At 41.2% G+C, this 21896-nt stretch overlaps 1 protein-coding gene across 2 annotated transcripts in view; it reads left to right on the forward strand.

Annotated features, from left to right (window-relative positions):
- The first annotated feature begins 6934 nt into the window (after nt 1-6934).
- The window catches only part of LOC110529331 (tumor necrosis factor alpha-induced protein 2), a 30038-nt gene continuing 15076 nt past the window's right edge, over nt 6935-21896 (forward strand). The window contains exons 1-2 of one of the 2 annotated variants that reach the window (XM_021611464.2): nt 6935-7140; nt 19401-19586. In XM_021611464.2, coding sequence (XP_021467139.2) covers nt 19439-19586 — 148 coding nt within the window. In that variant the 5' untranslated portion in view covers nt 6935-7140; nt 19401-19438. Of the gene's footprint in view, nt 7141-13340; nt 13483-19400; nt 19587-21896 lie in introns of those variants that run through there. The other variant, XM_036984693.1, reaches the window with a different exon arrangement.

A 21896-nucleotide genomic window follows, 5' to 3' on the forward strand; every position in this document is an offset into this window, starting at 1 on the left:
GAGGATGTGCCTATCACTCCATTAGGTTGAATGTGATAGTCTGACTATAACCAGCCTGAGTAGGCCTATAACTCCATTAGGTTGAATGTGATAGTCTGACTATAACCAGCCTGAGTAGGCCTATCACTCCATTCCTATTCTATTCAGAGTTTAGAGAAACTAATCTAATATGAAATGAGCTGGTATCAGGCTGGTATCAGGCTGGTTAATGTGTATTTGGGATGTTAAATGAGCTGTTATCAGGCTGGTTAATGTGTATTTGGGATGTTGAATTTGGGAAAATCCACCCACGCTCAGCCCCGCCCCACCTACTCATCCTGACAGAAGCTGCTACTGTTTTGTAGTCGTGGCATACTACATACTTTTTACTAACCGTTACGTGCTTAATAGTATGTGACGATGAGTATATAGTATGCAGTTGTAGTACGCTAGTATGGGTATTCGGACATGACCCATGGTTCTAAGGAACATTATGTGCTAGCTGGATTCCTTCTTCTAGAGTCTGAATAGAAAGCTGGACCAGGAAATGGCAATGATTTATCTGCTGTGACAGGGTAGTACTATGAAAGGCTCCAGCTATAACCAAGCCTAGGTTTCCAGAATATTCCTTGTATTGGCTAAAATAGCATTTTCCGAACGTTTATTTTGTCCAGTTTTGAGGAAATTCTGAATATGTTACATGCGACTTCTGCTATCAGCCTACGAAGATGGCATTGAAAAGACAGGAGATGCCTGACCACCTCAGAAGGCAATCAGGGATGCATTGTGTGCGCATTTCTCCTCAGTCTGGACGCAATCAGGCTACCGAAAGTGCATACAGTGGGCGACATCATCAGCACTAATCCCACATGTCTCCAGAAAACCTGTGTTTTGAGACCTGGAGGCACATTTTCATTATAATGTTGAAGGAACTATGTTCCTAGCATGTGATAAACGTGTTTGCTGGCTTCATAAATGCTAGCAAGCTAGCTAATATTTAGAAAAACAATTTTTTGGTTTGGCTAGAGTTATGCTTATCCATTTGCAATTCCTTTAGCATTGCTTGCTAGCTTGCTGGCTAGTTACAGAGGTTAGCTAGTTAGCTACTGGCATCAGTTGTTGTTGTGTTACTATCATATTTGGCCTATTCCACCATTTGTAGAATGCATACTGACATTTGAATATAGCACTGGAAAAGAGAATTCAGACACACTGTGGACCCGGTAGACGCATCTAAATGTCGGTGTAGATGCATGATGCGTTCGGAATACCATGATCAGAATCCTAAAGCTGCATGAACTGTCAAGCCTAGACGTGGCCTGTTAGAGCGGCAACAGGCAGCACATTACACTGCCTGCGGTGTGTAAAACAGGACTGTGGTGATAAGGACTGAATAGAGGAGGCCTGTGTGCTGCAAGGGACAGTTAGGCTAGGGAGGTGAACACATCACGGATTAGCAGACAACACTATAGTAACCTGTAGAATTTGGGAATAGAGTGTGTATTGCCAAGGACACAGGAATAGGAAGGAGGGTGTGTGTATGTACCACCCCCCATCACACACACATTTGCGCTTCCACCTCCAATGAATAATTCAGAGGCCTGCAGAGGAAAGTGCACAGTCACTGATGGGGGCCCCTCACCTCACACAACCCCTCCCCCACCGCCCCCCATAATAACCCAGCACTTAATCTCTACTGAGAAAACACACATCTAATCTGAATTGAGAAACATGCAAACAATCATATACAGTCACCCAGAAATACACATATACAGTCACCCAGAAATACACATATACAGTTACCCAGAAATACACATATACAGTCACCCAGAAATACACATATAGTCACCCAGAAATACATATATAGTCACCCAGAAATACACATATACAGTCACACACACTTAAATACAGAAACACAAGCAAAGACATACAAACAAGAATACTGGGTAGTTGATATATGGAAAGCTCTCTCGGCTCTCTGATGGCTGCGGCTGCAAAAACAAGACCCAATCAGTGAGCATCTTAGAATCTGACAAACAGTAGTGGCTTATGTGTATAGGCTTCAACAACAACAGCAGCACCAACCAAGGGATTAGGAGAGATCAAATAAGGCATTTTCTAATTATACTGAACAAATATATAAACGCAAACATGCAACAATTTCAACGATTTTACTGAGTTAGAATTCATATAAGGAAATCTGTCAATTGAAATAAATTCATTAGGCCGTAATCTATGGATTTCACATGACTGGGAAGTGGCGTAGCCATGGGTGGGCCTGGGGGGGGGGGCATAGGCCCCACCAATCAGAATGAGTTTTTCCTCACAAAAGGGCTTTATTACAGACAGAAATACTCCTCAGTTTCATCTGCAGGTGAAGTGGTCCTGGGGCGGCGTGGTTGGCGTGGTTACTCGTGGCCTGTGGTTGTGACTGCCAAATTCTCTAAAATGGCGTTGGAGGCAGTTTATGGTAGAGAAATCAACATCAATTCTCTGGCAACAGCTCTGGTGGATATCCCTGCAGTCAGCATGCCAAATGCATGCTCCCTCAAAACTTAAGACGTGTCGTGTGACAAAACTGAACATTCTAGAGTGGCTTTTTATTTTCCCCAGCTCAAGGTGCACCTGTGTAATGATCATGGAGTTTTATCAGCTTCTGTCAGGTAGGTGGATTATCTTGGCAAAGGAGAAATGCTCACCTAACAGGGATGTAAACAAATGTGTGCACAACATTTTAGAGAAATAAGCTTTCTCTGCCTATAGGATCTTTTATTTCACCTCGTAAAACCTGGGACCAACACTTTACATGCTGTGTTTATATTGTTGCCCATTATATATCAATAGGGCTTCCTCCGTTCCGTTAGCTTTGTTTAAGCTGACAGGTAAACACAGATGTGCTCACGTCAGCATTATAGTAGTGTAGTCAGTTGAATGATGCAAAACAACAGCAACCATTATGGAACTACTGATGTGTATTCTACTGTATTTCAGTCTATATCACTCCTACATTGCTTGTCCTAACATGTATATATGTTTTAATTCCATTCCTTTAAATGTATGTGTATTGTTTTTTATTTTACCTTTATTTAACCAGGCAAGTCAGTTAAGAACAAATTCTTATTTTCAATGACGGTGCCTGTTCAGGGGCAGAACGACAGATTTGTACCTTGTCAGCTCAGGGGTTTGAACTTGCAACCTTCCGGTTACTAGTCCAACGCTCTAACCACTAGGCTGCCAATACTAATGCCTTGTTGTAGCTAGGAACACAAGCATTTTTCTACACGCGCAATAACAAATCTGCTAAATATGTGTATGTGACCAATAAAATTTGATTTGGTTCATCTGTTTGGCCATTTAGTTGGCCATTTAGTTGGACATGCTATTCCAGGCTAGCACATTTGGTTCCTTGGAAGTTGTGGGGAACGTATGTTTTTGTTTCCCATTGGTTCTGGGAACTAAGCCATAGGTTTCCCAGTGGAAGCTTCTGAGGGGCGGACGACTCATAAGAATGTCAGGAACGGTGTAAATGGAATGGCATCAAACACATGGAAAGCAAATCTTTTCCCGTCAGATCCTTTTCAGAGCTGATTTGATTGGTCAAAAGATCAATTAGTAAAAAAAAATATCACAATTGGGATGACATGTAAATTCATATGATTATGCATTAATCATGCAAACACATTTATTTTTAATTGCGGCATGGCGTCAATGAGATTCAAACTTATGATCATCTGATCTGTATCCTTGGAATTAGTCCAATGGGCCACCAGGATGGCGTTACAATGCCACGTTTTTTTTAAACTCATAAAACTGTTCATTTTAGTCTATTCAAACAGACCCTATTTCAAAGGAAACAGACACTCATTAAGATGAAGTGTGGCCAATTAGTGGGCGTGGCCAACACAACCTGACCACTTAACAAGAAAGAGGATAGAGAGTTCTTTGTTTATGCTGAGAACAGAATGTATATGTTTTTAAATAATATTATTTGAACGTTAATGTTTTCTTGTGGTTTTTTTGAGAGTTTTCTTAACGTTCTGAGAACATAACTTTAAATAGAACCACGAGGAAACCTGCAGAAAACGTCATGCTGATGTACTGAAATTCCCACAGAAGAACGTTGTTTCTTAACATTCTGAGAATGCTATTATTATTTTATTACATAGAATTAGGCTTAATGATTACTTTTTAGGTCAAATGCAACCACTTTTATCTCAATGTCTAATTATTTCTGGCTAACAATTAAGTACCTTACTTTGATGGTTGTCAATAGCTTCTTAGCTAAATGCAATTTCTCTTGCAATAATTTTTTCAATTTGCCAATTTAAAACTTGCACAAGACAGTTCACAGAATTGCCAATTTAAAGAAATGTTTCCAATTCATTCATTAAGACATTTAGCTAACATTAGATAGCTCGTCCAGATCACCATGGTATTTGTAGTTATCAGCTAATTAGCATTTAATTTTTTTTGCCTGTAAATATCGGCAAATACAGTGCCTTGCGAAAGTATTCGGCCCCCTTGAACTTTGCGACCTTTTGCCACATTTCAGGCTTCAAACATAAAGATATAAAACGGTATTTTTTTGTGAAGAATCAACAACAAGTGGGACACAATCATGAAGTGGAACGACATTTATTGGATATTTCAAACTTTTTTAACAAATCAAAAAACTGAAAAATTGGGCGTGCAAAATTATTCAGCCCCCTTAAGTTAATACTTTGTAGCGCCACCTTTTTCTGCGATTACAGCTGTAAGTCACTTGGGGTATGTCTCTATCAGTTTTGCACATCGAGAGATTTTTTCCCATTCCTCCTTGCAAAACAGCTCGAGCTCAGTGAGGTTGGATGGAGACCATTTGTGAACAGCAGTTTTCAGTTCTTTCCACAGATTCTCGATTGGATTCAGGTCTGGACTTTGACTTGGCCATTCTAACACCTGGATATGTTTATTTTTGAACCATTCCATTGTAGATTTTGCTTTATGTTTTGGATCATTGTCTTGTTGGAAGACAAATCTCCATCCCAGTCTCAGGTCTTTTGCAGACTCCATCAGGTTTTCTTCCAGAATGGTCCTGTATTTGGCTCCATCCATCTTCCCATCAATTTGAACCATCTTCCCTGTCCCTGCTGAAGAAAAGCAGGCCCAAACCATGATGCTGCCACCACCATGTTTGACAGTGGGGATGGTGTGTTCAGCTGTGTTGCTTTTACGCCAAACATAACGTTTTGCAATGTTGCCAAAAAGTTCAATTTTGGTTTCATCTGACCAGAGCACCTTCTTCCACATGTTTGGTGTGTCTCTCAGGTGGCTTGTGGCAAACTTTAAACAACACTTTTTATGGATATCTTTAAGAAATGGCTTTCTTGCCACTCTTCCATAAAGGCCAGATTTGTGCAATATACGACTGATTGTTGTCCTATGGACAGAGTCTCCCACCTCAGCTGTAGATCTCTGCAGTTCATCCAGAGTGATCATGGGCCTCTTGGCTGCATCTCTGATCAGTCTTCTCCTTGTATGAGCTGAAAGTTTAGAGGGACGGCCAGGTCTTGGTAGATTTGCAGTGGTCTGATACTCCTTCCATTTCAATATTATCACTTGCACAGTGCTCCTTGGGATGTTTAAAGCTTGGGAAATCTTTTTGTATCCAAATCCAGCTTTAAACTTCTTCACAACAGTATCTCAGACCTGCCTGGTGTGTTCCTTTTCTTCATGATGCTCTCTGCGCTTTTAACGGACCTCTGAGACTATCACAGTGCAGGTGCGTTCATACGGAGACTTGATTACACACAGGTGGATTGTATTTATCATCATTAGTCATTTAGGTCAACATTGGATCATTCAGAGATCCTCACTGAACTTCTGGAGAGAGTTTGCTGCACTGAAAGTAAAGGGGCTGAATAATTTTGCACGGCCAATTTTTCAGTTTTTGATTTGTTAAAAAAGTTTGAAATATCCAATAAATGTCGTTCCACTTCATGATTGTGTCCCACTTGTTGTTGATTCTTCACAAAAAAATACAGTTTTATATCTTTATGTTTGAAGCCTGAAATGTGGCAAAAGGTTGCAAAGTTCAAGGGGGCCGAATACTTTCGCAAGGCACTGTATATCTCACTGATCATAACCAAAGCCAACACCTCATTTGACCGCCTTTCCTTCCAGTTCTCTGCTGCCAGTGACTGGAACGAATTGCAAAAATCGCTGAACTTGGAGACTTATTTCCCTCACCAACTTTAAACATCAACTATCTGAGCAGCTAACCGATCGCTGCAGCTGTACATAGTTCATTTGTAAATAGCCCACCCAATCTATCTACCTCATCCCCATACGGTTTTTATTTTATTTACTTTTCTGCTCTTTTGCACACCAGTATCTCTACTTGCACATCATCATCTGCTCATTTATCACTGCAGTGTTAATCTGCTAAATTGTAACTATTCGCTCCTATGGCCTATTTATTGCCTACCTCCTCATGCCTTTTGCACACACTGTATATAGACTTTATTTTTTCTACTGTGTCATTGATTTGTTTATTGTGTTATTGGCTTGTTTATAGTTTACTCCATGTGTAACTCTGTGTTGTTGTCTGTGTCACACTGCTTTGCTTTATATTGGCCAGGTCGCAGTTGTAAATGAGAACTTGTTCTCAACTAGCCTGATGGTCGTAAGGAAAACGACAGGCGAATATCCAAACTGAATCTGTCTTTACCACGGTTTTTGTTGTGTGTGGAGACATTCAGGCTTACTAGGAGCATATCACTATCCATTCCAGGGCTGATAAATGTACTGTCGTCACTGATACCATACAATTCTCTCCAACTACTGTCAATCATGAGAGCGTTCAAGAAGAGCACCATGTTTTATTTTTTTGTTCCTCCCCAATTTCGTGGTATCCAATTAGTAGTTAGTCTTGTCCCATCGCTACAACTCTCGTACGGACTCGGGAGAGGCCATCACGCACTGTCAAGAACAGTGCGTGCTCAGAGGTCTCGGCTGTTAAATTGCGCTGTCGCTATATGCAATTGCATATTCCCTCTCCGATAGAATTAATAGAAAAAAAGTAGCAAAGCCGCTTAATTCTGAACACCAGAATTACCTTCGGTGTGTTCGTTCCTGGTCGAAATAAATGTTTTGTGTTTTTCCCAAAGAAAAACGTCATAGGTAGGATATATATATATATTGTTTACTTGTAGAAATAGGTAAATGCATTAATTTGTGTCATCGTTTTAATGCCTCGAATGTGCTTTGTATTTAGCACATATATGATGACAATGGCTAAACATTCGGAATTTAGGTTGAAATAAATATTTTAGACTATCTCGGGAAAGCGCATCTAGATTTGTAGATGTCAGTGATTTGGTTTCAAAATGTTGGATGATTAAATCGAACTGACATGTCATATTTTATCCTGGTTAAAACTGACTCAATCTAGTGTGAACAATGGTTGTATTTAACGTTTGCCATAGCAGTTTACATCGACAAGACCATGCAGTCTGTCCAATTTGCAAGGTATTGTATGGAGGTGAGTACTACGCAGTCGAGGGTTTCAACCAAAAGTGCACAGTGTATATACTCGCACTTTAGCCTACATTTGAATGCATGCATTTTAAATAAAGCATTCCATTTATATGTTGTAGATTTTTGACATTGAAGAGAAAATGACAGTTGCTAGATTTGGACACCGAGGGTAGGTTGGGTGTGTCCTATCTCGGTGATGAAGCCTAGTACAGACAGACTCCCACCAATTGTTTGCGATACCGCGGAAGTCCATTAATTACAATGTGACGCTAAGGGCAGTTGCAACAAGTTGCTGGGACCAGGCTGGTTTGCGTTGCATGCGTTGAACGAATTCGTGTTGTAGATTTTTGACATTCAAGAGAAAATAAGTTGCTAGATTTGGACACCGAGGGTAGGTTGGTTGTATCCTATTTCGGATGCGTGTGAACACCGAGGGTAGGTTGGGTGTGTCCTATCTCGGTGATGAAGCCTCGTACATACAGACTCCCACCAATTGTTTGCGATCCGGCGAAAGTCCATTAATTTCAATGTGACGCTAAGGGCAGTTGCAACAAGTTGCTGGGACCAGGCTGGTTTGCGTTGCATGCGTTGAACGAATCCAACTCGCGAGCTAGTTTTCTGCGCAGTCACAGAAACGGAAGTTGATGAACCATCAAAGAAGACGAATATGTGTAGCTTTCGACATATGTTCATGGGATGGCTACAATATACCTTTTTGACTAGCCAATACATACATTTAAAGGAATATTTGAAAAGTCATATTGTTCATTGTTTTCTACCATTGTATGGCTTTTTCATCTGTCTACTACAAGGCCTACACTTTTAGTTCTAAATTAAAGTTAATATTAGGCTGAACTTGATAATTATGATTATGCTTATTATTCTCATTATTATATCAATGTTATATAGTCTATATATTGTAATCTATATATTAGTCATATATAATCCACTATAGTCGATTGCAATGGTTCTTCACAAAGAGAAATTGTGCTGTTTCTATAAATACTGTAGGATCAACTGGTGGACAGGGTTTGGTAGTAACGGATTACATATCCGTTACAAAAAAAAATGTAATTGTCATCTGTTACATCACCCGACATTTTTGAGTAATATACTTTTGAAAACTTACATATACTTTTGAAAACTAGATGATTACTTTGAGGATTACTTTTCAATTCAGAAACGATGTTTGCGAAAGATAATCTGTGACACTTTTCTGTTTTCGCAATGATATTCAAATCAGCATTGAAAAAATTCGCAAATTTAAATTTGTTCCACCTGAGGGAGTCTGACCACAAGTCAGAGACCACTATGATGACACACCAAATGTGTTTGATGGATCGCGGGGAAAGAGCAGGAATAGGCTTTTGTAGACTAAAGTCCAAGCCATGTCTTCCAATCGTGCGACTACTGTCATCATCCGAAGATTATCCAATTTTAATTAACGCTTCGAGGTAAGGATGACAGCAGTGGTGTAGTCTACGGTGATACGGATATAAATTATTATTGATATCTACATAGCGCATTGGTGTGATTCACACTGCTGCTCTCTCATTTAGCTATTTGTGCCTTACTGTTTGTGGTTGTGGATGGCTGTTCACAAATCAATGTGTATTTGAACCCAATAATGGTTGAATTCAAGAAGTGTAAACTGCCAGTCAATCATTGTTTTTTTTAAACCAATGGACAGCAATTGAAAAATGGGCTCTAGCAATAGCTGCAAAGTGCAGATCCCAGCCTATGGAATAAAAGTGGGGCTTTTATTGCTCAATCTAATATATGCTGAAAAACATATATAAATCCATAGGCCTAATGGACACATGCTCAAACTCACACACTTCTGATAGACTTAAAAGGGGCAACCTGTAGTTGCTGCTTCCATTTTAGGACGTATAAATTATATATATATACAGTACCAGTCAAAAGTTTGGACACACCTACTCATTCCAGGTTTTTTCTTATTTTTACTATTTTCTACATTGTAGAATAATAGTGAAGCCATTAAAACTATGAAATAACACATATGGAATCATGTAGTAACCAAAAAGTGTTAAAGAAATCTAAATATATTTTAGATTCTTCAAAGTAGCCACCCTTTGCCTTGATGACAGCTTTGCACACTCTTGGCATTCTCTCAACCAGCTTCATGAGGTAGTCACCTGGAAAGCACTAAAATTAAACGTCAATTTGTGGAATTCATTTCCTCCTTAACGTGTTTGAGCCAATCAGTTGTGTTGTGACAAGCCAGGGGTGGTATACGAAGATGGTATTTTGCCAAATAGGGCTAAATCCATGTTATAGCAAGAACAGGTTAAATAAGCAAAGAGAAATGAAAGAGAAAAGATAAAATATAACCTTGTTTTTGTCAAATGTTTGTACATTTTGTAAATGTAAACAAACGCTGTATAGCGTCATAACATGGTTAAAACAAAAATGTTGATATCATGGATGGTCAGTCCTTGTGTAGCAGTGTGACGTTGTTCCCCTAGATTATGCACCAAGTTGCAAACAAGGACCAATTCAAATAGGCCAGGTCAAGAGGGGATGTTAATAATTTAATAATAATTCAGTGTATTTTTTAAATTACAGCTGCATAGCTAATGTTTTTCTTTGGTGCACAAACACTTTCATATCAATATTGTACTTACATGTGATTGTAAAAGTTTTGTATATTTTGGTTTGGCCCATCGCGGGTTATCTGTATTTCCATACCCCCTTATTGGTTTGGCCCATCGCGGGTTATCTGTATTTCCGTACCCCCTTATTGGTTTGGCCCATCGCGGGTTATCTGTATTTCCATACCCCCTTATTGTTCTCTTTTTGCCTGAATTTCGGCTAGCAAGGTGCCTGAGAGCTAGGACTCCGCCAAGGGTTAAAATAATGTGTGTTGCCTCTTCGTGTGCAGGGTAAATAAAAATAATTCAACTAGCAGACCTTCAGTTGTGGCAGCGTCCTAATTAACAGTACACAACGCAGAATGAACCACGCTACACTTGCATCCATAGCTTTATCTATTAATCTGATAGTGTTTACATTTCTCCATTCCCATCCCTCAGCTTTTTACCAAAACAGAGGCGGGGAGGCGTTTTGTTATTGTTTCGTCTGTGGATTTGCCCTTTAAACAGCTGCATATTATCAAGATATCAAAGTGTCACCAACAAAAAGGTAAACAATAGGTTTAACGAGTGCACGGAGAATCAGGAAGCAAGGGAGTGAGTGTTTAATAAGATAAAACGGAACATAAAACAAAACACTAACAGCACACAGACATGAAACAAACAATAACGCCTGTGGAAGGAACCAAAGGGAGGGACATTTTTAAGGAAGGTAATCAGGGAGTTGATGTAGTCCAGGTGAGTCTGATGACCGCAGTTGTGTGTAACGATGGTGACAGGGGTGCTCCATAACGAGCAGCCTGGTGACCTTGAGGCCAGTGAGGGAGCACACGTGACAGTCTCCCCTCCCCGACGCACGGCTTCAACCGCAGGACGCCGACCAAAATTACGATCCCGGAGATCAGGAGCGGACCGGTCACCTCTGCTGAGGCGCAGAAAACCTGTCAAGCCGGCTGAGACGCAGGAGCATGGCGACCTAGAGCGCCGCAGAGAGAGAGCATACATAATGGTACCCCCTACCCGGCACGTTCGGCTCCAGCCGCAGGACACCAACCAAAAGGAGGATCCCAGGGATCAGGAGCGGACACTCCTGCTGATGCGCAGGAACCTGACAGACCGATTGAGGCACGGGAGCCTGGCGATCCGGCGAAGGCATGAGAGCCTGTAGCGGCTCCCGGACCGGACCTCATTCCCACCGAAAAAGTAAACACTCCCTGATGCTTCTCCTAGGTGAGGCGTTATTCTGTAACGAGTGAGCTGAGAGTCGGTCAGCAAGTTCAGGGAGTGAGTGTTTTAATGAAATAAGCGGAACATAATACAAAGCAAGAAACACTAACAGCACACAGGCAAGCTATAAGGAACCAGAGGGAATGACATCAGGGTGGTGATGGAATCCAAATGAGTCTGATGACGCGCAGGTGCGCGTAACGATGGTGACCGGTGTGAGCCATAACGAGCAGCCTGGTGACTTAGAGGCTGGAGAGGGTGCACACGTGACAATAGGCCTATAGAAAATGAAGCATGTGGCATTCATTGTTCACATGTAAATAGTACTTTTCAGTAGTGCTCAAAGCATGCCATTCCATGAGCACAGCATTTATTTTTCAAATCGAATCAATGAGCCCAATCAGTCCTCCATGACAACAAAATCATAAACAACAGTAGGGCTGGCTAATAAGTGGGGTTATACTCAGGGAAAACAATTTGGCTAATCTATACTTCCATATTTCCAAGTCCTAGTCTTGAAGCTCAACGGGTATAGCATTTATTGGAATGTCTGAGGTTCTGATATACTTTGTTTTTTAAAATCATATTATTATATGTAGTAGAAAGCGATGGGTTAGAAGAAGCCTACATAACCAGCCCATAAAGTAAAATGTAGCATCCATATGTGGCCAGCTATGTAAACTTTAACATTGATTTATCCTACAATAGATGTCGTTCAATTGGTAACATGCATTTTAGTATTCTTCCAATGCCTCTTAAGGGGAAAGTAATCTAAAAGTAACTTACAATTTTGGACCGTTAACTAGTAACTAACGGATTACATTTAGAAAGTAACCTACCCAACGCTGCTGGTGGATGACAAGTTATCTTTCATTCTACAATGAGACCGAAACTGAGAAAGCCTCTTGCCATCACCTTAATGAATGGCTTATTAAAATAAATGATATGGCTAAACAGCTATGGCCTATGGTTTGCAGCTGCTGCCTCACTCATACTGCTCTCCTTCTCTGCCCCTTGATGTGGTTGTCTCTCAGTTTGCGCCACTTCCTCTACAATCATCCTCTGCAAACTGTGAAATAAATATTCAAATGATTAACTAGTATTAAACACACACACACACACACACACAGAAAAAAAGCAAACAAACATTAGAAACCATTACACCAACCTTTCTCCAGGCAGCAGAAGTGTCAAGAATTGCTGTATACTCTGACACACAAAGCATCAAACCCATAGGTTTTGATTGATCTGTGGCACATTGGTTGCACACTTTGTAAATAATACCATAAGGGAAAGTAGCATGTCTGTTTTGAGGACCTGACGCTGATGTCCACCAGATGCATAGGAGTTTTGTTTTTCCGGAAGGGATGTCTAGCCTGCATTTTCCACACCTAACTCACGTTTGCTTCGCTTTTCAACTAGCTCAAATCTAGCTAGTTGGAGTCTGTGTGTGTACTACTGTTTGTATCACCACAAGGTAAAGCAACGCACAAGTTGAAAATGTGCGGTACACAGAACGCAGCATCCCCAGCGTACCATTGCAGACTGGTGGACATGAGGCTTGAGGAATGGGGATGCAAATGCTGACATTTGTACTATTTCTTTAAACTGGGGGTGCCTATGTAACCGATGCGAAATGGCTAGCTAGTTAGCGGTGGTGCGCGCTAATAGCGTTTCAATCGGCGACGTCACTCGCTCTGAGACCTTGAAGTAGTTGTTCCCCTTAATCTGCAAGGGTCGTGTCTTTTGTGGAGCGATGGGTAACAATGCTTCGTGGGTGGCTGTTGTTGATGTGTGCAGAGAGTCCCTGGTTCGACCCCAGGTAGGGGCGAGGAGAGGAGAGGAGCGGAAGCAATACTGTGACACCTAAATAGCCTACCACTGCGTCACATTTCATGCAGTATAAAAAAGTATTTCAACCTTTTCCTATTAAACTGTGTAAGGTATTTGATTTGCTGTATTTCGTCCACTAACATTACATTGTTTCATCCTTGCTCACAGGTGAAAGAAATCATGCCTTTCGGTAACACCCACAAAAAGTTGAAGATTAACTACTCCGAGTACCCCGACCTGAGACAGCATAACAACCTGCGGGACAAGGAAACAATGGATAATGTCATTAAAACTGGGGATGATAACCCAGGTAAATAGCCTTATACTTCATTCACATTATGCCTTATTCACATGACATCTGAGCAGTCTGTTACGTTTCACCGGATGTCATTTCAACGGGGACCCTTGCAACGGAGTGGTATCGCAGCGCTCCTTGCGATTGAAGGCTTTCTATTCTGGTTAGAGCCAGTTTGCGCTGGTCTGTGAAGGGAGTAGTACACAGCATTTTACGAGATCTTCAGTTTCTTGGCAATTTCTCACATGGAATAGCCTTCATTTCTAACATGGAATAGCCTTCATTTCTAACATGGAATAGCCTTCATTTCTAACATGGAATAGCCTTCATTTCTCAGAACAAGAATAAACTAACGAGTTTCAGAAGAAAGTTATTTGTTTCTGGCCATTTTGAGCCTGTAATCGAACCCACAAATGCTGATGCTCCAGATTCTTTGTTTTATTGCTTCTTTAATCAGAGCAACAGTTTTCAGCTGTGCTAACATAATTGCAAAAGGGTTTTCTAATGATCAATTAGCCTTTTAAAATGATAAACTTGGATTAACTAACACAACGTGCCATTGGAACACAGGAGTGATGGTTGCTGATAATGGGCCTCTGTACTCCTATGTAGATATTCCATAAGTAATCAGCCGTTTCCAGCTACAGTAGTCATTTACAACACTAACAATGTCTACACTGTATTTCTGATTAACTTGATGTTATTTTAATGGACAAAAAATGTGCTTTTCTTTAAACAAGGACATTTCTAAGTGACCCTAAACTTTTGAACGATAGTGTATATTCTTGAAATATACACACACAGTGATATATTAGACACAGTGATAATTTAAAGATTAAATTAAATAGACTGCATGGGTGATTTAAGCCAATTATATCAATGTTGCCTCCCATTTTAGTTGTGATGGTAATGCTCTGTAAGCTAGTTTGACTTGCTAGAAATTTAGAGAAACAAGTTGAGGAAAAAGTTACTAAACAAATCATGTTTTATTGTAACCTGAACAAAATGTTTCTCCTATATTGAATTAAAAGTTTTTTTTTGTAATCTCCCAAAATACATCACGATGTGTATGTACGGGGCATTAGAGTAGTAAAATACACTAGGTGCAATTTCAAAATTTGGTTGTGCATCAACAGTTGTTATGTCAGTCACTGACAGTCAGTCAAAGACCTGGCAGTGTGTTGCCAGGACAACAGCCTCTACCTCAATGTGAGCAAGACAAAGGAGCTGATCGTGGACTACAGGAAAATGAAATACCCAAATCTAACTGCCTGTAGCTCAGGACTTGAAGCAAGGATATGCCTATTCTTGACACCATTTGAAAGGAAACGCTTTTGAAGTTTGTGGAAATGTGAAAGGAATGTAGGAGAATATAACACATTAGATCTGATAAAAGATAATACAAAGAAAAAAAAAAAAAAAAATGTGAACAATTATCTTAGAAATGCAAGAGAAAGGCCAAAATTATTTTTTCTAGCCCATGCGCAATTTAGACTTTGGCCACTAGATGGCAGCACTGTATGTGCAAAGTTTTGGTGATCCAATGAACCATTGCATATCTATTCAAAATGTTGTATCAAGACTGCCCAAATGTGCCTAATTGGTTTATTCATACATTTCAGGTTCATAATTGTGCACTCTCCTCAAACAATAGCATGTTATCCTTTCACTGTAATAGCTACTGTAAATTGGACAGTGCAGTTAGATGACAATAATTTAAGATATCTGCCCATGTCAGACATGTCTATGTTCTGGGATTTTCTTTTGTTTCTTACAACCTCAGTCGAATCACATTAGCCTACGTTAGCTCAACCATCCCACGGACGGGACACCGATCCTGAAGAAGTCCCATTCACATCGACAGGGCTGTAGTGGAGCGGGTAAAAAGTTTCAAGTTCCTTGGTGTACACATCACCAAGACAGTCGCAAAGAGGGCACGACAACACCTTTTCCCCCTCAGGAGACTGAAAAGATTTGGCATGGGTCCCCAGATCCTCAAAGTTCTGCAGCTGCACCATCAAGAGCATCCTGACCGGTTGCATCAATGCCTGGTATGGCAACTGCTCGGCATCTAACCATAAGGTGCTACAGAGGGTGGTGCGTATGGCCCAGTACATCATTGGGGCCAAGCTTCCTGACATCCAGGACCTACAGTTGAAGTCGGAGGTTTACATACACTTAGGTTGGAGTCATTAAAACTAATTTTTCAACCACTCCACAAATTTCTTGTTAACAAATTATAGTTTTGCCAAGTCTGTTAGGACATCTACTTTGTGCATGACACAAGTAATTTTTCCAACAATTGTTTACAAACAGATTATTTCCCTTATAATTCACTGTATCACAATTCCAGTGGGTCAGAAGTTTACATACACTAAGTTGACTGTGCCTTTAAAATGTCAGAAAATTATGTCTTGGCTTTAGAAGCTTCTGATAGGCTAATTGACACCATTTGAGTCAATTGGAGGTGTACCTGTGGATGTATGTCAAGGCCTACCTTCAAACTCAGTGCCTCTTTGCTTGACATCATGGGAAAATCAAAAGAAATCAGCCAAGACCTCTGAAAAAAAATGTAGACCTCCACAAGTACGCAAGTATAAACAACATGGGACCATGCAGCCGTCATATCGCTTAGGAAGGAGACGCATTCTGTCTCCTAGAGATGAACGTACTTTCGTGCGAAAAGTGCAAATCAATCCCAGAACAACAGCAAAGGACCTTGTGAAGATGGTGGAGGAAACGGGTACAAAAGTATCTAAATCCACAGTAAAACGAGTCCTATATCGACATAACCTGAAAGGCCGCTCAGCAAGGAAGAAGCCACTGCTCCAAAACCGATATAAAAAGCCAAACTACGGTTTGCAACTGCACATGGTTGGTTGAAAATGGATCTTCCAAACGGACAATGACCCCAAGCATACTTCCAAAGTTGTGGCAAAATGGCTTAAGTACAACAAAGCAAGGTATTTGGAGTGGCCATCACAAAGCCCTGACCTCAATCCCATAGACAATTTGTGTACAGAACTGAAAAAGCGTGTATGAGCAAGGAGGCCTGACTCAGTTACACTCAGTTACACCAGCTCTGTCAGGAGGAATGGGCCAAAATTCCCCCAACTTATTTTGGGAAGCTTGTGGAAGGCTACCCGAAATGTTTGACCCAAGTTAAACAATTTAAAGGCAATGCTACCAAATACTAATTGAGTGTATGTAAACTTCTGATGCACTGGGAATGTGATGAAAGGAATAGAAGCTGAAATAAATCATTCTCTCTACTATTATTCTGACATTTCATATTCTTAAAATAAAATGGTGATCCTAACTTACCTAAAACAGTGAATTTTTACTAGGATTAAATGTCAGGAATTGTGAAGAACTAAGTTTAAATGTATTTGGCTAAGGTGTATGTAAACTTCTAACTTCATCTGTATATGCTAGGCGGTGTCAGAGCAAGGCCCCAAAAGATGTCAAAGACTCCAGTCACCCAAGTCATAGACTGTTCTCTCTGCTACCGCACGGCAAGCGGCACTGGAGTGCCAAATCTAGGACCAAAAGGCTCCTTAACAGATTCTACCCCCAAGCCATAAGACTACTGAACAATGAATCAAATGACCACCTGGACTATTTACGTTGACACGCCTCCCCTCCCTTTGTTTTTACAGTGCTTTTTACAGTGCTACTCACTGTTTATTATCTATGCATAGTCACTTTACCCCTACCTACATGTACAAATTAACTAGACTAACCTGTACCCCCGCACATTGACTCGGTACCGGTACCCCCTGTATATAGCCTCCACATTGACTCGGTACCGGTACCCCCTGTATATAGTCTCCACATTGACTCGGTACCGGTACCTCCTGTATATAGCCTCCACATTGACTCGGTATCGGTACCTCCTGTATATAGCCTCCACATTGACTCGGTACCGGTACCCCCTGTATATAGCCTCCACATTGACTCGGTACCGGTACCCCCTGTATATAGCCTCCACATTGACTCGGTACCGGTACCCCCTGTATATAGCCTCCACATTGACTCGGTACCGGTACCCCCTGTATATAGCCTCCACATTGACTCGGTACCGGTACCCCCTGTATATAGCCTCCACATTGACTCGGTACCGGTACCCCCTGTATATAGCCTCCACATTGACTCGGTACCGGTACCCCCCTGTATATAGCCTCCACATTGACTCGGTACCGGTACCCCCTGTATATAGCCTCCACATTGACTCGGTACCGGTACCCCCTGTATATAGCCTCCACATTGACTCGGTACCGGTACCCCCTGTATATAGCCTCCACATTGACTCTGTACCGGTACCCCCTGTATATAGCCTCCACATTGACTCTGTACCGGTACCCCCTGTATATAGCCTCCACATTGACTCGGTACCGGTACCCCTGTATATAGCCTCCACATTGACTCGGTACCCCCTGTATATAGCCTCCACATTGACTCGGTACCGGTACCCCCTGTATATAGCCTCCACATTGACTCGGTACCGGTACCCCCTGTATATAGCCTCCACATTGACTCGGTACCGGTACCCCCTGTATATAGCCTCCACATTGACTCGGTACCGGTACCCCCTGTATATAGCCTCCACATTGACTCGGTACCGGTACCCCCTGTATATAGCCTCCACATTGACTCGGTACCGGTACCCCCTGTATATAGCCTCCACATTGACTCGGTACCGGTACCCCCTGTATATAGCCTCCACATTGACTCTGTACCGGTACCCCCTGTATATAGCCTCCACATTGACTCGGTACCGGTACCCCCTGTATATAGCCTCCACATTGACTCGGTACCGGTACCCCCTGTATATAGCCTCCACATTGACTCTGTACCAGTACCCCCCTGTATATAGCCTCCACATTGACTCTGTACCAGTACCCCCCTGTATATAGCCTCCACATTGACTCGGTACCGGTACCCCCTGTATATAGCCTCCACATTGACTCGGTACCGGTACCCCCTGTATATAGCCTCCACATTGACTCGGTACCGGTACCCCCTGTATATAGCCTCCACATTGACTCGGTACCGGTACCCCCCTGTATATAGCCTCCACATTGACTCTGTACCGGTACCCCCTGTATATAGCCTCCACATTGACTCTGTACCGGTACCCCCTGTATATAGCCTCCACATTGACTCTGTACCGGTACCCCCTGTATATAGCCTCCACATTGACTCGGTACCGGTACCCCCTGTATATAGCCTCCACATTGACTCGGTACCGGTACCCCCTGTATATAGCCTCCACATTGACTCGGTACCGGTACCCCCCTGTATATAGCATCGTTATTTCATTTGAACTTTAGTTTATTTAGTACATATTTTGTTCACTATTTCTTGAACTGTATTGTTGGTTAAGGGCTTGTAAGTAAGCATTTCACGGTAAGGTTTACACCTGTTGTATTTGGAGCATGTGACAAAATACTATTTTATTTGATTTGATTAGCATGTCGCCTAACAATTGTTCAATTGGTAAATTAATCTAGCCAGCAATCTAAACTTGTAGTAATCATGGCCGAATAGCGATCGGGCACACAGGGTAGGTTTCCAGGGACCCTGACCTCCGGGGGGGCCCCATTGATTTTGTTAGTCACTCCCACTCAGATATCAGCCTTATGACATAACACTGGCTCTCTTGCGCACCTGCGGTCATATCATTCCCACGCTGTGTGTTAATAGTGTTGCCTTTTGTTATTATGTTTAACCCACTATTGTAGCCTATAACTTCATATCCAGTTTGTTTATCGACCTTTAACCGTGCAACAATGAATGGTAAGATGGTATGGTAATGGTAAGAGGTTGCGGATTAATAATAGGCGATAGAAAAAAAATTGTGCAATGCCATGATAGGTTTTTATAAAGATAGAATATTGACGACTGTACAAAATATGTTTGTTTTTTTATAGAGGAAGTGGGTGTGCTTGGACCCGACCTGGTGGCAGCAATGGTTAATCTATCGCCTGCAATGCAGGGCAGTCCCAAAACAGTACATGGGAAGTTTAAGAAGAAACTGAAAATGCCTAAAATATCAGGCTTTGTGCGACGTCCACGGAGCCCCAAACCCAGAGTGGAGAGCAATCCTCCTCAAACAGGTACATTTAACTACAGTATTAATTGGTCAGAATTTGTCTTCAGCATTCTATCTGATGTGTGTATAATTTACAGCGTTTTCAGAAACTATTCACACTCCTTGACTTATTCCACATTTTGTTGTGTTACTGCCTGAATTCAAAATTGCCTAAATATGTATTTATTTCTCACACATTACCCCATAATTACAAAATGGAATCTTGTTTTTTGAAGAAAAAAAAAACACACATTTATTGAAAACGAAATACATAAATATCTAATTTACATTAGTATTCAAACCCCTGAGTCAATCGTTTGTAGAAGCACCATTGTGTCAGCGATTAGGTGAATGGATAAGCGGAGTCAGGCGCAGGACACAGGTATGAGTAATCATCTGAATTTACTCAAAATGTAAGTAATGTTCCAACAAGGAAAAATACAAATATCCAGAGCACAAAGAACGAACCCACATGACAATGACAATCACTCTGTCAGATATATGTGTATAGGTGGCAGGGAAGTCAGGCGCAGGAGAGTCAAACGGAGTGTAAAATGGAGTCTTTTAATATATTTCCAAGTAACATGCTCCATAACACTAAATAGAAAAATGAATATAAACAAATATGGGTTCGAAGACCCGTTGCGCACCTATACAAAAAACACTACACTGACAATAAATAATCTCTGACAAAGACATGAGGGGAAACAGAGGGTTAAATACACAACAGGTAATGAATGGGATTGAAAACAGGTGTGTGGGAAGACAAGACAAAACCAATGGAAAATTAAAAATGGATCAATGATGGCTAGAAGACCGGTGACATCGAACGCCGAGCACCGCCCGAACAAGGAGAGGCAACGACTTCGGCAGAAGTCGTGACACACTCACAAAACAGAAAGGGAAGCCAGAGGGTTAAATAAGGAACATTGATTATGGAATGGAAACCAGGTGTGTATAATGAAGACAAAACAAATGGAAACCATGTGTGTATAATGAAGACAAAACAAATGGAAACCAGGTGTGTATAATGAAGACAAAACAAATGGAAACCAGGTGTGTATAATGAAGACAAAACAAATGGAAATTGAAACATGGATCGGTGGTGACTAGAAAGCCGGTGACGTCGACCGCCGAATGCCGCCCGAACAAGGAGAGGGACCAACTTCGGCAGAAGTAGTGACACATTGGCAGCAATTCAATCTTTGAGTCTTTCTGGGTAAATCTCTAAGCGCTTTCCACTCCTGGACTGTGCAACATTTCCCCATTTATCTTTTTCAAAATTCTTTGTCAAATTGGTTGTTGATCATTACTAGACAACCATTTTCAGGTCTTGCCATAGATTTTCAAGTAGATTTAAGTCAAAACTGTAACTCGGCCACTCAGGAACATTCACTGTCTACTTGGGAAGCAATTCCAATGTAGATTTGGCCTTGTGTTTTAGGTTATTGTCCTGATGGAATTCATCTCCTAGTCTCGTGGAAAGCAGACTGAACCAGGTTTTCCGCTAGGATTTTGCCTGTGCTTAGTTCCATTCTGTTCGTTTTTTATACTGAAAAGCTCCCCAGTCCTTAACAATTACAAGCATACCCATAACATAAATAGTTAATGTCTGAAAATATAATTCCACTTTGACATTATGCGGTATTGTGTGTAGGCCAGTGACTACCATCTCTATTTAATCCATTTAAAAATCCGGCACAACAAAATGTGGAAAAAGACAAGGGTGTGAAGTATATAGACTAAGCTGTCTACTTTAAGGTTAACTCCAATGTACTATACTGTGAAGTAGCCTGTATGAAGTACTAGCCTACTAGCTCAGTATATTGATTTGTCATATTTATCATCCTTACAGAGGAATTCTAAATGAAAAAATTAAGTGTCATTATATTTTCGTTCACCATGAGAAATTATTTGCACTATATATACACTGCTCAAAAAAATAAAGGGAACACTAAAATAACACATGCTAGATCAGAATGAATGAAATATTCTTATTAAATACTTTTTTCTTTACATAGTTGAATGTGCTGACAACAAAATCACACAAAAATGTTGAATGGAAATCAAATTTATCAACCCATGGAGGTCTGGATTTGGAGTCACACTCAAAATTAAAGTGGAAAACTACACTACAGGCTGATCCAACTTTGATGTAATCTCCTTAAAACAAGTCAAAATGAGGCTCAGTAGTGTGTGTGGCCTCCACGTGCCTGTATGACCTCCCTACAATGCCTGGGCATGCTCCTGATGAGGTGGCGGATGGTCTCCTGAGGGATCTCCTCCCAGACCTGGACTAAAGCATCCGCCAACTCCTGGACAGTCTGTTGTGCAA

This window comes from Oncorhynchus mykiss, chromosome 8 (genome assembly GCF_013265735.2).
Source record: "Oncorhynchus mykiss isolate Arlee chromosome 8, USDA_OmykA_1.1, whole genome shotgun sequence".
Taxonomy (NCBI): Eukaryota; Metazoa; Chordata; class Actinopteri; order Salmoniformes; family Salmonidae; genus Oncorhynchus; species Oncorhynchus mykiss.